The sequence below is a fragment of the Crocodylus siamensis genome, chromosome 1 (assembly GCF_052110815.1).
Source record: "Crocodylus siamensis isolate JL-2025a chromosome 1, ASM5211081v1, whole genome shotgun sequence".
Classification (NCBI taxonomy): Eukaryota; Metazoa; Chordata; order Crocodylia; family Crocodylidae; genus Crocodylus; species Crocodylus siamensis.
The window spans coordinates 140,547,677-140,563,197 of NC_143395.1; the positions used below are offsets into that span (position 1 = coordinate 140,547,677).

The following is a 15,521-nucleotide window of genomic DNA, read 5'->3' on the forward strand; positions in this document are numbered from 1 at the left end:
GCATGATGGGCATGAGAATATCAGCTAAATCAGTCAAACAGCTCTTGAAAGACTGTTTTTTTTAAACTCCTTAATCTATGCTGTCATTTCAAGGGCTTAACTTTCCATAAAAGTCACTGGGTTAACTCAATGTTGCCACTTGAAGACTTCAGATTAAAGCACTTCAGAGGGAAGCAACAAATTGCGCCTGTGTTCTAGTGGAGTGTTCCAGCATTTTCAGAGATGGGTGGAAATCCATTGTGTAGTACTTCGTAGTACAAAGGATTGCATTTGGATGGGCTGGAAATGGCCAAAAAGAGGTAAGAAGATAAACTATTTTGACAGTGACAGAACATGGTAGAATTCTGGGAATGGCAGTATGTGCCAGCACATGGCACAAGGATCTCAGACATGTCCATATAATCTTTCTTGGGTGCTGGACACACAGCTTGACCAGACCTATGTGTAAAATTTAAATGACTACATTATAATATCAGTGCCTTTTGCACAATGTAAACTCAAGATTGGGACCACCTGAAACAACAATACAGTTATAATCCCATCTCCAGCTTTGGTATCAAGTACACCCCATGCCCAACTACTCTAAAATGATTATGAATAAGTTCCTCTTTCAAAGTGATTACCTCTACCTTGTTACCACATTCCTCGGCAATCTAGGTGTCCGTGCCAGTTGGAAAATATTTTGGGATCTATCCTATTATATAACTATGACTTATACAGTGCCTTACAATTCACGATCTAAGGTGCTCAATTCAAGTAATCAAGCCCTAGTGCAATGAATCAAGTAGTAAACCTCTGGTTTAGGGTGTTGGACTCAAGCAATCAAGCCATATTATAGTTAAGCAAATGATAGACCTCTAGAGAAATCAAGGTTTTTGGGCATTTCAGTTTCACCGACAACAACCAGAGATGGATCCAAAAGGCTAACATTTACAAGACAACCAAAGGACCCTGATCTTCAACCCAACAAGAAAATATGCTTTGAAGAATGAGTATAAGAGAAGGGTGAAGCTGCCAGAGCAAAGGGCGCTCATCTCAGAAAAGCACCATGTTGACCCATCATAACCTGCACCCAGCTAATGTTCCTGAGCAACAGATCCATGCCTGGTGAGAAGCTGCAAAGATCAGGACCGCTTCCTTGCCCACATTGATGAGAAAACCACTATTACAGAAAAATATACTGGACTTGATTACAGCTTATTTTATTTGTAGATTGCAACAGTCTATCTGTTATTTCCTATAAAACTTGTTACTTAATTAATAAAGCCTTTCTACTAACTAGATGGAAGTGTCATTTCAGTCTTCCAAAGAACTAAGCATCTCATTTTAATTGTAACACTGGGTTCTGTGTAATTATCTAAACTAAAATATGTGGTCCAGATGGGCACCATTACTCAAAATTTTCCTGTTACACATGATGGAGCACATGCACACTGATAAGAGGAGCCACACTGATGGGCTCTCACAATCAAAAGAAATATTTTTATGACAATTTTAAAAAGAAAGCACAAAGACTAAAAACTGTTTATCTTCAGTGTTTTTTCTTTAGAATTGTCATGTCTGAGTTTTACCTGTCGGTTGCAATGCTGATGCCAGCAAAGCAAAAGACCATAATATCTTAGTAAGGACGCAGGCAATAAAGACCCCTCAGCACTAGTAGCCTTTATTTCTTTGCTAAAAGAAGCATTGCAGTTGGAGTTTGTTAAAAGTTTGTTCTCCACACTTAAGGAGCTTGTTGTCTGCAATGATAAGTATTGCAGGTGCCAATCATAAGGTTGGACCTTTTGAACCCGCTGAGGGCAGCCAGATGAATAATGTATCTAGGTCACTGTGTAAGAACGTAATTGGCATTCAGTAAATATTCACAATTGTTATGAAGTGATTGGTCACTGCTGACTATAACTAAGAGCAGATTCCCACCATTAAGCAGAGAACTCCGAGCACACCAAGGAGACACAGTCAGCAGACTGGCCACCTGCAGGCATCTCCCTGCCACCGACCTTCATTTTGGCGTATTCGTTTCTCACTGGTTTGTCTGTTCTTCTCATCAAAGAGCTCTCGGAAGTTTACTGATTGAAAGTGCGTTATAGTTTTTCCCTGTGCGTGAGCTGTTGACCAGTTCTGGGACTACTGAGTCGGGCAGCCGCACCTAGCCTCCAGGTTAGAAAGCAAGGGCTCGACTCAGGAACCCCGTGAACCAACAGACCCCTTTAGACCGTTCTGTTTTATGCACTGTGACTGAACAAGTCAGCTATCCCACCTACACTGCAACCATCGGTAGTGTAAGTACAATAAACCTTTCATACAACCAATACGCTTCAAGCCACCTGACTCCTACTCACCGCTACTCCTACTCACCACTATTCCCCACCTGTCCGGTCATCTATCCCTTCTGCGCCAAGCCGGTCGTGCTGACCCAGGCTCGCAGGTCAAGGGTACACTGGTTACAAGGTGCAACAAGAATTAACTCCAATTTCTGTTAAAACACTTTTATAAAGTACTGCCACACCTTTTCACTGACACGTAAGAGCTCTTCCTACACTCTGACAGGCGCAGTACAAAGGGGATGACTGCTTTTCAGTTTTATCAAGGAATGGAGAAACCAGTTGTTAATATTTACATCAACTACAGAAAGTAGATTCATGACCTTTACAATGTTCTAAAAATAAACAAATGAATGAATAAATAAAACATACTCTTTTCTTCTTCTGAAAGGAGTGTGAGGTATGCAACCAAAAACTTCTGTAATTTTATTCCTATGGGAGGACAGGCTCCTATCAATTGCCCTGGTGACCTGTATGGTAAAAAACAAAACATACACTGTATACATATTAACAGCCTCTTAAAAACAAAGCTATCCATAAGTATTACCCAATTCATTAATTAAAACTAGCCACTAAAAGAAGCTTTTCAACCTACCTGAAGAATTTTTAGTTTTATTTAAAAGTACTTCTAATACTTTCAAACAGTACTGTAACTGTAGTATAAAAACTGAAATATAAAAATTCCATTCATGGATCAGATCTATGGTCCAGTTAGTCCATTATTTTGTCTCTAACAATATCCAGTACCAAATGCATCAGACAAAGATGAAAGAGATCTTGAAAAATGCAGCTGTGGAATGATGTAACCTTAATGGAGCTCTCACGTTAATTACTAATAGTTATGGGTTTAAGATCCAAAATATGAGCTTTTATATGCTTCCCAAAAGTGATCAGCACTACCTATTGTAACTCTGGATATTCTTGGTATCCACGTAAATATCTAACTTCTATTTCTTCATATTTTAAAATACACCTATTTAAAATAGAGGCGCACAGAGACTCCCCCACCCATAAATGCTATCTCAATTTTATCTGGATTGACCTATAGTCAGTAGGGGTGTAGAAAAATGGGCCCTGTGCGATTCAGATTCAGCCCAAGTCAGGGACAATGATTCGAATCATTGATTTGGATCACTGTCCCCAATTTGATTCGATACCAATTTGGAGAATCAGCGATTCTGACAGACACAGCTTTAAATATTTTTTCTACCTACCTCGAGGTACCAAGCACAGCTTGTGAATGCTGTGATGCTGGGGCAGATGGAGCATCCCATAGGAGCATGGGGGGCCCCCTCATGTGCTCAGCAGCGAACCCAGAAGTGGACCGGAAGTACTTCTGGTCCACTTCTGGGTCCACTGTGGAGCGCACTGGGGGTCCCCCCGCCTCAGCAATCAACGACAGGGGGACCCCGGGTGCCCCCCTGGGCCCAAAAGGCACCAGTTGCTAAGCCGAAAGGTGCAGGGGGCCCCCCAGTGCGCTCCCCAGCGGACCCAGAAGTAGACGAGTGTTTCTGGTCCACTTCCAGGTCTGCTACCAAGCACACTGAGGAGCCCCCCGCGCTCCTGTGGGACACTCCATGTGCCCCAGCACTGCAGCATTCAAGAGCTGCCTGCTACCTTGAGGTATATAGAAAAAACATTTAAAGCTGTGTCTATGTTTGAATTGCTGAATCTTTCCGAGTCAATTCAGAAGGTTCCGATTCAATTCAGAGAGGTTAAAGGGTCTTGTGGTAAAGGATCCCAAAGAATAATCATATTCTGTGTGCAAGAAAGGTTTTCATTTATCACTTTTAACTTTTCCACCTTTTGAGTATCCCTTGTTCCTGTGTAATGAGATAGGGAGTCAGAATCTCCTGAGCTAACCCAATATCATTCATTATTTTATCTTTTATAGCATCTCATCTGATTTGTCTCCTTTCTAAAGTTTTAAAAATGCACACTTTTCACTGCCTCCTCATATGAGAGTTTTTCAATACACTTAATCATTTTAATAATGCTTCCCTAACCCTTCATTCTGCAATATCCTTTTTGAGATGCAGTAACAGTACAGCATAGAATTTAAGATGAGGCATGGCTGATTTATATAATGGCACTGTAATATTTACCATTTTATTTTTCAAACCACTCATATGTATCCTAATGCCATTTGCCTTTTAGGATTATAGCTACACACTTAAAGTCAAATGTCTTCATTGAGTTTTTCATGGTGCCACCTTTCCCCGCCCCGCCCAGAGTAGACAGTTAATTTAGGACCCTGTAAGGTATACAAATAAATCCACTATTCCTGTTCAATATGTACTGTTTTCCATTTATGAACCCTAAATTTCATTTGCTATCATGTTGCCCATTCATCTACAAATAATTCGTTCACTGTGAATTTATTCAAAATGTTCTCTGAATCTGCATAAGCTAAATATTTTACATCTTCTTGCAAGTTTGGACACCTGGTTTGCTTATTCCCTTTTTCCACGTGATGAATAAATATATTATGCACCAGACTTAATACTTCTCTTCCTAAGACTATGCTTACCTTGAGAAACCCCATTAATAACCTACTGCTAAGAAGAACATTGACCACTTATTTCTATACTTGGTTGCCTGCCTTTAGCTAGCTTTTTATTTGCAAATAGTTTTTGGTTCAAGTTTGAAGAAACTTGGACCAAAAACCAGCTGCAAATAAAAAACAGTTAAAAAAAGGCTAGGCTTAAATAAAGTACATCTGGCTTAGAGAAACAGGGAGTTCCCTCTTGTGGGGGAACCTGACAAAAGACATCTGTGAGCCTAAATCATGTCAACCTGCTCTCCTTTAACCAATGCTTTATTAATATATTCAAAGGGATATCAACTGGAATCATTCAACAATAGCAGAAGCACAGTTCAATAATTACTTAATGTAATAATCAACGGTTTACCTGCTATAGAGAGAGCTTTCTGAAAGTGCATCCATTAATGGCCCAATAATAAACTAAAGAAAGAGAAATTAAATTTATATTAAAGCCAAAAATAAAATTGTGACAAGCACCAACTAGATTTATTTTACTTGTCCTGAATCATATACAGGAAGAATTTCACCTGGTGTGAAACATTTTATTCAATAATAGCAACTCCCAGCAGCAGCCAGGGGTTCCCTGATGAGCTTTGTGGACAGTCATTTCTGTTGGAAAAACCACACTTGTTGAACTGTGTGGTATATGCACCTGGTACAAAGGATGAGCTATAAACTCTTGCAAGGGACAAAAGAGAAATCAGTACTAGAAACACCTGTGCAGCTATGAACCCAGCCATGGCCTGACCCCTGGATATGGCCATGCTGCATGCCAGCATAATCCGGCTCTGGAAGCTCCAGTAATTAATGCTACCAACATTCTTCTGCTGTCAAATTTCTGGACCCACAGGGACCCCATGGACCAAATATGGCTAATGGGCCAGTGGTTGAGCACCACTGGCCTAGAGATATATGCACCTTTCTGTACCTAAGGTTGCTAACCAGAAGGCTTCAGAGTCTATCCTCTGAGTAGAGAGGCACTGAACATGCATTTCAAAGCCTGCTGGGCAAGCTTCTCCACAGACAGATTGTTCTGTTGAATGGGCTCAACAGTTCCATTTAAGAAGCACCTTAGGAACTCTATAGGACTATAACATCAAACAGTACCTTGGGAGAAAACAACTACGTTTGCAACTAGATTTAACCTTCAAGTAAGAGTTGTAGTTGATTAAAGTTCAACTAATCATAAGATTATACTGGCCAGAGGCAGATCCAGGATTTTTAAAAGGCGGGTACAGGGGCAACAACCAGCACTGTAGGGTGTCTGCAGCCCCCTCTTCTCTCCGCGCCCACCCCGCAAAGTGGAGAGGGAAGATCATGCCCATCGGAACAGCAGCCAGAGACCCTTTTTAACTCCCTAAGTCAGATAAGAAAAATGTGTGGAGGGGACGGAAAGTGCCACTGAGCAGTGCAGGGGAATGCTAAGAAAGGAGGGATTCTTACATGATTTGTAAAAAGTTACTAGCTGTTGCTCCTGTGGCAAAAAGGGAGGTACAACTGCAACACTGCACACCGCCTCCCTCTCCACCCCCAGATCTGCCCCGGGCACTGACCCTTAAAGTATGAATCTGTTAATGAACAACAGAGTACTATTAACAAGGACTCCTCACTTGGACTAAATAAATCTGGCCACTTACGTAGATAATCTCAGACTGTAGGCCATTTCTAAATAATATTATTATAATTGTATGGCTAAACTTGTTCTCATATGGGACTTGTCAAATTACATCTCATGCATTCAGGTAATCGACTTAGAATTTTTTTTTGGATTACAATATATTTATTTTGGTAAACAGCAGAGAAAGAAATGCCCTTACCTCTGAAAACCCTGGTGAATCTGGAATGCATTTTGCCTCATAAAGCTCCAAAAAGTGAATGACTCCTTCCTTTGTTATTGTTTTGTTTTCACTCTCAAACGTTCTTTTATAAATACACATATGCCATGAAGGGTGAAACAACCAACAGCCTGTGACAAAAACAGATTTATTTTAAACTGGTACATGAAATAATAATGACATTATAACACATTTAAAGTATACCAAACTAATACAAAACTACTAAACTTATTATGAAATGCTACTAAGGCTTTTTAGAAAGGTGATAGTTAGCTATTTATTTGGCTTATAAAATATGCTTCTCTCTCTAAGCACAACTACAAAATATAAACGTTTAACATGGCTTGAAAAAACTTACCCAAAGCTCTCAAACACAAAGACAAAAACTACTAGCAAAAATAAAAAATGCAGGGTAGGGCACTTTGTGCCTGAAAGCTTGTGTAACATTTCCCCCAAATAGATATTTGGTCCAATAAAAGATAGCACCAAAAAAACTTCTTGCATATTTTGCTTCTTGCATATTTTCTGGACCATCGCACCCAAAAACTCCAACCCTACTACATTCCCCCAACAAATTCATAATCTTGGGGGGGAGGGCGGGAGGCAAAAAGCGTCTTGTTCAAATTCACAGTTGACACTAAGATGTGGGAAGAAGTGGGCACGCTGGAGGAGAGAGAGAGGCTGCAACTAGATCTAGACAAGTTACAGGGGTGGGTGGATGAGAACAGGATGGGTTTCAATACTGACACGTACAAGGTACTGCACCTGGGGAGGAAGAACCAGCAGCATACCTACAGACTGGGGAACTCCCTTCTCGTCAGCACAGACAGAAAAGGATCTTAGCGTCGCTACTGATTCCAAAATAAACATGGGCCGCCAATATGGGGACATGGCCAGGAAGGCCAGCCGCACCTTGTCATGCATCCACAGATGCATTCACGAGCAGGTCCAAGGAGGTGATCCTTCCCCTCTATGCAACACCGGTCAGGCCGCAGACGGAGTACTGCGTCCAGTTGTGGGCACCACTTCAAAAGGGATGTGGACAACATGGAGAGGGTCCAGAGGAGGGCCACTCGCATGATAAGGGGGCAACAAGGCAGGCCCTACAAGGAGAGGCTATGGGACCTGAACTTGTTCAGCCTCCACAAGAGAAGGCTGAGAGGGGATCTAGTGGCCTGTTACAAACTAGTCGGGGGGGACCAGCAGGCACTGGGGGAGTCCCTATTCCCCCGAGCACTGCCAGGAGCAACTAGAAATCAAGGTCACAAACTGGCAGAGGGTAAATTCAGATTAGACATCAGGAGGCGCTACTTCACAGTCATGGCGGCTAGGATCTGGAACCAACTTCCAAGGGAAGTGGTGCTGGCTCCTACCCTGGGGGTCTTCAAAAGGAGGCTAGACAATCACATAGCCAGGATCATTTGACCCCTGCATTCTTTCCTGCCCATGGCAGGGGGTCAGACTTGATGATCTCCTCAGGTCCCTTGCACCCCTACCAATTATGAAACTATTTATCATACTTATCTATGATATAGTGTCAATAAACTTTTCATTTTAAAAAGCATAACTGGTTTCTCATTTTAGTTTAACCTTCTTTCCATTCTTAAATTCATTCTATTTTTTCCTTCTTAAATGGATCATAACCTATCTTCCCCCTCATCCAGTCTGTCCTCCTGACATGTTACATGTCTTGAATCAGAACCACCCCCTCCAGCCCTCTCTGGCTCCCTGCTAGCTTCAGGAAAAGCAGTGTAAATGGGTGTATTTGTCTAAAGCAGAAGCGATGGACACAAAGAGTATGTCAATGTGATAAGCAACAGTGTGGTCTATGTTAAGTATCCTGTCTTGAAATGAAATACGCACTTAAGCACAGTGCTTACTGTCAATGCTTTGGAATTAGCACCCATGAATTTGAATCTAATTTACTCTTGTCATTTTCAGAATTTTTATAGTTAATTTTGGAGTTGCTGTTTGAAGTCTTGAAAATGAGAACTTGTCAGTTTTACAAATGCTATTAGACACCCTGAAAAAAGCAGAAACTAACCAGGTTCATGGCTGTTAGAAGTCTGAAAAATTATAGAAGTTAGTTTCAGGGCTCTTATCTCCTCTCATTTTCAAGGTTTCTAATAGCAGCTCAAAACGAATGTTCAACTGATTTCCCTTCACCATTTTGATGCCCATTAGCACACAGTTAAATAGAGTAGCTGCATTAAGAAGTAGACAGCAGGGTTGAAAAACAGTGTGAACCTGGGCAGATTATGTACTTCACTGGTATGCAAATAACCTGTAACTGTTATGATGTAATCAATGGGCAAAATACTGGAACATGGTGTTATACAAGCAAGCAAATTATGCGCTTATCCAGTATGCATAAATAAGTGGAATAAACAACTATAGCTTACCTTTTTTCCCCGATACTGACAATTCATATAAACGGTTTAACTTTGGCAAAACTGGCTTTATAACATGGATCTGAAATTCAAACTATAAGTTAAGTAATGAATTTACTTCACTTATCAAAAAATATTTTGTATAACAGATACACTTGGGTTTAGTTCTTGCTCTCCATCAAGTACCACTGGTGGCTTAACTTTATTTAAATTAATTAACTTACTCTGGATCAACACCTGGGTAACTAGAATCTGGTACATGGTACTTAGATAAGAAGTGTCTCTAAATTACGGTTAACTGTTTAAATTTGCATTCCTACTGTATAATACCAACTACAGTACTTCCCAATTAGCAACGTAAATGCTTGTGAATAAAAACTAAAATTTGCATTGAAAACCTACAAAACATCACAGAATGTGAAGTTTTCTTTAGTAAAACAATGTAATTAATATTTCTCTCAGCAAAGGCCAGATGAATACCTTGTTTTAAACTGTAAAAAACCGCAGAGCAACTGAGTTGACACTGAACAAAGACTTGGAATCAAAAACACAAGGGATGATTCTGAGTTAGAAGAATGAAACAGGTGAGCACTAGCAGCTAAAAAATAATTAAGGAAACCAGGAGGGTTGGAAGACTCATCTTTCTGCCACAAAAATGATGATTACCACCTTGCCTTTAAACTATTTATGTATCATACGCCAAGTATTTTGTAAGTGGGGACTTAAAACACTGTATTTAATATGCTTAAGATTAGCAGCAATATTATAAATAAGCTTTGGTTTTGTATAGCCCTTTAAAAAGCACGTACCTGATTTCCCTCTAACGTTTCCATTATTAAAATGAAATTTTCCCAAAATTGCACAAGTTTTTCATTCTCCTCAGCAGACCACCAAAAAAGACTCGGTTCTAATTGAAAATATGACATTATTATTTAGACACTGTATTTGTTCAAGTTTACACAAACACACTCTCCAGATGAATTAAGTAAACCCTACTTAACATTTCTTCATCCTATACTCTTTCTGAATGTGTAACTCCTACTGACATCAGTAGCTTTGCCTCAGCAAGCCCTGAAAAAATTAAGCCCTACAGTTTAACAAACTTTTAAGAGCAAATATAAAACCATACACTTTCTTATATTCTCTTGTGGCTCATTTCAAAAGAACATATTCAAACTTTTTCCTGGTAAATCCGCTAAGGAAAGGGAATAAAATGTGGCCGTATCAATCACCTGTCAAAATTTGCAAGGGCAAGTTGCATGGCTTACACAATACTACAACAACCTCTAAAGTTTCAACTAAGCTGATGAAATTTTAATGGGAAGCAGAAATTTTTTAGGCAGCCATTTCTCTCAAGCCAGAAGGACGAAATTATGTCTCTCTTTTTGTGAGGTAAGGCAAGAGAGAAACAAATACAGGGAAGGTTTCCCTAACCTTCATTGCCTTTCAAGACCCAGACATAATAAGGCATCTAAAATGGGGGGTGCAAGAGAAAAACAAAATACAGGTAGCAGTTGCCAAGGACCAAAGTGAGCATTTCAAAAAGTCCTTCTGCTAGTGGTCCACAGCCCTTGTGGATTATTATAAAATAACCTCAGAGGCTGACTTGGCACCAGTGTGTAAGCACAGGAAACATTCAGCAAACTGAAGGCTCTTGAGAAGTCTGAAGATGGATCTAATTTGGAAATGTCATTAACCACCTACTTCCATGACTTCTTAAGCCAAAGGGCCTCTATCTTAAACCCCCCTCAACACTGCATTAATAAGGCTCTAACAATTTCCATAGCTATTCACCACACTGAAGTGAAAGTGGTATGTGGTGACTGCAGTCATGAGAGAGATGGATGCGAACTGTGCCAGCAAGTGCACAGAGGCCTTTCAGTTCAGCTCCTGAAGTGGCTGTAACACTGGTAAAAGGTAGGGTGGCTTTGTACTTTAAAGACTAAGCAAGGGTGGGTGGGTGCATGTGTTTAAACCTGCAGTGTTGAGGAGTTTAAGACAGAGGCCCTATGACTTAAGAAGTCATGGAAGTAGTCAAATTAGACCCATCTTCAGACCTCTCAAGAGCCTTCATTTTGCAGAATATTTCTTGTGTTTACACTCTGATGCCAAATCAGCCTTGTGGATTATTCTGCAATAGCTGATGTAGTGAGCACCAAGCAAGGTATGTGCACTTATATAAAGCTGAGGGAGTGAGATTCAGGACAAATGAGTGAGTTGATGGAGTGAGCTTCTGCACCTTATAGACTAACTAAAGGAGAGACAAAGATACTAACCAAAATAGACAGTGAGCATATGTATATGTGCGTGTCTGCATGTACATATATACATACACACGTGCATGAGGACACACGCACATACTATATTACATATCTACTTGGATAAATATATAAAGGTGCAGATCTACCCTGCCTCCTACTTGACTTCAGACTAACAGCTCTACCAGAAGAGTGAAGACCTACGCAGGCCTGGAGGGGACCGTTTGCTGCGCACAGCCCAGGCTGAGCACTAATCCCTGCCCTCCACATGCACAAGCGTCAGCACCAGCAGCTGGGCGCGCCCCAAGCAGGATCGCCAGCACTGCACTCCACCTCCCACCTCCAGGGCACTTGTGCCCATTTTGAGGGCTTGATGGGGTCTCCAACTGTGGGGGAAGTATATTTCACAAGAAGAGTACAAACAGGTGGGAAGAGGCAACTAGCCCTGAAGGAGATGCAACAAGGCTGCAATGTACCCATCCGGTGGTGGCCAAACCTGTGCCACTCCCACCCAGCAGCAGCGCCCTCCCTCCCAGGAGGGCTCGTACCGTCCGCCGCGGCGGGGGGCCCGGGGCAGTGCTGGCGGCGCCGCTCGGACGCGTCCACGGCGCGACGCAGGAGGTAGCGGGCCCGCTTGCGGCCCAGCCCGTCGCCGCCCACCAGACCGCTCTGCAGCGCCCGCCAGAAACCCGCGCTCAGGCGCGGCTCCACGGCGGGCCCGGGCCCCGCGGCGGGGAAGAGCGCGTCTGCCAACGCGCACAGCGCCAGTATTGTCCGCGGCCCGGCCGCCGGGCCCACCCCCGCCGGCGGCAGCAGCCCAGCCCACAGCCGCTGCAGCGCCACGCCGTCCGCGCCCAGCGCCCGCAGCAGCCCGCCCGCCGCCTGTTCCTCGCCGCCCCGCAGCAGCGCCAGCGCCGCCGCCGCCGCGCGCTCCTGCAGCGCCGGCTCCGCCCCCAGAGCGGGTGCCGCCGCCGCCAACGCCTCCGCCGCCGCCAGGGCCCCGGCCGCCAGGTCGCCCAACGCCTCGCGGGCCAGCCGCGCCGCCAGTGCCCCGCCGCCCAGCCGCACGCACTGCCGCAGCGCCCTGCCCGCCACCCGCCGCCGCCGCGACGCCTCTTCCTCGTCTCCGCCCGGCGCGCGGAGCAGGGGCAGGCAGTGGCCCAGCGCCACCTCGGCCGCTACGCGCGCCAGCGCCTCCCCCTCCCCTTCCTCTTCCCCTTGCGGCGGCGGCTGGAGGCGTCCCAGCAGGAAGCCCAGCGCCTCCAGCGTCTCCGCGCCCGCGCCAGCCCCCAGCTCCCGCAGCAGCGCGCACGGGTCCCGGCACCGCGCAAGCAGCGCGTCCGCCAGCACGTGCTCCATCGCGGCGGGGGGAGGGGGCGCATGCGCAGGGAGGGGCGGGACTCCGGGGGACAGGAAGGAGGAGCAGGAATGCGCATGCGCGCGGCTCGTCCTGTCTCGCTGTCATTTTCGCTCCGCCTGCGCCTCTCCCAGCGGCCCGCGGGGTTCCGGCAAGGGGGCGGGGCCACTGGGGAAGCCTGGCGAGGGGGCGGGGCTCCCTAGGGGCGGGGCTCGAGCTTATCACTGACGCCTTCCCGCCACCCCCGCCAAGCCTCCAGTGGTCCCTGTGCCTATTGGTGCCGGCGCGTGGTAATTATTTAGAAATTTATCTAGTAAGTAAAATTGGCATGTAATTGTAGAGCATATAATTATAAGATTCATACGGTAATGACATTACAGTATAATAGTCTATAATATAATAATTCTATTACAATATAGTAATGATATTACATTATAATCTATCAGATGTTAATTATATTACAATATAATATTCTATAATATAATATTACTAATATTACAATATAGCATGAATTATATTACAGTGTAATATTAATTATAATAAAATTATAATAACAACATAATTAGATACAGTTGTAATATAATTGAATGAAATTACCTAGATAATTATCCAGAAAAACCGCAGTCATTAACACCACCAGGGCCTCTGCTACCAACTCAGCCAGTACCTCGTTGGCCAGTTGTGCCACCAGCGCCACACCACCTAGCTTTGGGGATACAAACACCCTTTGTCAGTGATGCTTTGTCAGCCTGATGAAGGGTATTTGCACCCAAAAGCTTGCAAAGAAGAATGTTTCCAACTATTTGAGTTGGTCTTATAAAAGATATCAGATTGACCCAAAGAACCTTGTGTGTAAAATGTACCATAATTTTTGAGGCAGCTCACTGATACAGCATATGTAAACCCAAGTCACTCCCAGGGAATCTTAACTGACGTTTTTTTTAATTTTAAGGAACGTTTTTCATGTTCCAAGCCAAGTCAGCTAAATCCAAATCCATTAGTCATTCAAGTGGCCCTACTACCGGCAAACATCCTTCACCCCACCTGGGGCTTCAGATGTTTTCAAATCATTTGGCAGGTATCCAGGCCGAAGCCCAGAGGCTTGGAGTTCAGATAACTCCAGGTTTTGCTTGCCCTCAGCCATATGGCTGCAGAAGCAAGCTAGGGAAGAGTCTCCCAGTTTCATAAAGTTGGGCATAAAACCAAGATCTTCCCACTAGAAATGAAAGTGGGAGGGTAACTACATTATCTCCACCCATGCCAGAACTGTGGTTATCCCCTGCACAGTAGGAAAACCACTGTGGTGATCATGGTGTTTCCCCTGCCAGGGAGTCTTAACTGACTTTTGTGTTTGTAGTCAGCAGTTTCTTATGACAGCTTGCCTCAAAATAAAGAAATGCTTCAACTTTGATGACCCAGTTCTCACTCACTCACTGGTGGCTTATAGTGAGCAATATAAAGTAAATAAGAAGACTTATTTGCATGTTTTTTTGGAATTTATTTGCATTTTTTTTCAGTGTACAATAGTTTTTCAGCAAATATGATCCTTTTGAGCTTCTAATACAATAACTTCATATTTAAGACTTGGCAATGCTGCCTGTTCCTGTCCTTTGCCACAGGGCGGGGAGGAGGTAAATCCAGCTGCAGGAGAAGCCAAGGCCTCCTGGGACATGGGGCTAGCCCTGCTCAGGGGCTGCCCAGAGGCTGGCACTGGCAAGTCCTAGTCCAGGGGCAGACTATTTTGGGCTGAGGGTGACTTACCCAGTTTTGGCAAGCTGTCGGGGGCCGCATGGGTAGCCCTGCCCCTTGACTGGTATCCCTCCCCTGGTCACCATCTTGGGACCAATGTCCCAGGGCCAGCACCAGGTGAGGCCCAAAGCGGGGCATAGGCTGGCAGGGGTCTGTGGAGCCAGGCTGGGCTATGCCAGCAGGCAGAGGGGGGAACTGCCCCGGGTCCACAGAGCCCCTGCTGCCCAGGACCCCTGTACTCCTGCCGCCCTGCTCTGGGCCCTGCCGGCGCTGGCCCAGGGACACTGGTGCAGGCCCGTGCTCTCGCTGGTCACCGCCCGCTCACTCCCAGTGCCCCCCAGCCCTGTGATACAGGCGGGAGACAGTGTGCAGCCCCGGCCCCCTGCTCACCAGCAAGGAACGAGCTGGTGCTGAGCATGGGGAAAACCAGCCCCTCCCCGTGACAGCTGAAAATTATGTCTGTGTGATAAAGGTGCTTGCTGAAGGCAATGTTTTTCTGTCATTTGTTCAGATATTAAGCTATATGTTGTTGCTAAGAGCCTAATTAAAGTCAAAGACATAGTAAGGCCTTGTATGAAGTAAGGCCTAGTAAATTTAGCAAAGCCTTGAAGTAGTACGCCCTGGGGCATAGTAAAAATTAACCTTATCAAAAGAATGCAAGGCTTGTACTGCTATTGGTCAGTCCTAAGGACAGTTTAAAGTAGGGAGAATCTGGATGGCTGTAAGTTATCAGCATAGCTCAGAAGTTATAAATTGGCTGGCACATCCAGAAATCATTTAGAAGGATGATGCAGCTCTGTAAAGGAAGCTCCTAATTTAAGATTAGCTGCTGGCCTGGATTCGGTGGGCCCCTGGATCTTGAGGAGGTCAAGGACTGAATACCAGGGTCCTTCCCGGTACCCCTCGGACACTGCTGATTGGGGACACCTGACTTCGCTGAGCTTTGCAGAAGAGAAACTTGTCATACATCAGGCATCAGAGGGGACTGCCGATATATTGCTGACATGAATTATTATTGTCTGTCCTTGTTTTGTTATTTACGTGTAGTTGTGTGTTTGTTAAG

General features: G+C 44.3%; 2 protein-coding genes across 6 annotated transcripts in view; one reads left to right on the forward strand and one right to left on the reverse strand.

The window, feature by feature from the left end:
- The window catches only part of TARBP1 (tRNA guanosine 2 -O-methyltransferase TARBP1), an 84,399-nt gene extending 71,648 nt beyond the window's left edge, over window positions 1-12,751 (reverse strand). The window contains exons 1-6 of one of the 2 annotated variants that reach the window (XM_090044314.1): window positions 11,877-12,751; window positions 9,904-10,001; window positions 9,107-9,176; window positions 6,687-6,835; window positions 5,237-5,289; window positions 2,697-2,794 (exon numbers count right to left, since the gene is read on the reverse strand). In XM_090044314.1, coding sequence (XP_089900440.1) covers window positions 2,697-2,794; window positions 5,237-5,289; window positions 6,687-6,835; window positions 9,107-9,176; window positions 9,904-10,001; window positions 11,877-12,711 — 1,303 coding nt within the window. In that variant the 5' untranslated portion in view covers window positions 12,712-12,751. The remainder of the gene's footprint in view (window positions 1-2,696; window positions 2,795-5,236; window positions 5,290-6,686; window positions 6,836-9,106; window positions 9,177-9,903; window positions 10,002-11,876) is intronic. The other variant, XM_090044304.1, reaches the window with a different exon arrangement.
- A 54-nt stretch (window positions 12,752-12,805) lies between these two features.
- The window catches only part of LOC149873412 (uncharacterized), a 67,260-nt gene continuing 64,544 nt past the window's right edge, over window positions 12,806-15,521 (forward strand). For all 4 annotated transcript variants that reach the window (XR_016441954.1, XR_016441952.1, XR_016441955.1 and 1 more), the window contains exon 1: window positions 12,806-13,022. The gene's annotated coding sequence lies outside the window, so the exon portion shown is untranslated. The remainder of the gene's footprint in view (window positions 13,023-15,521) is intronic.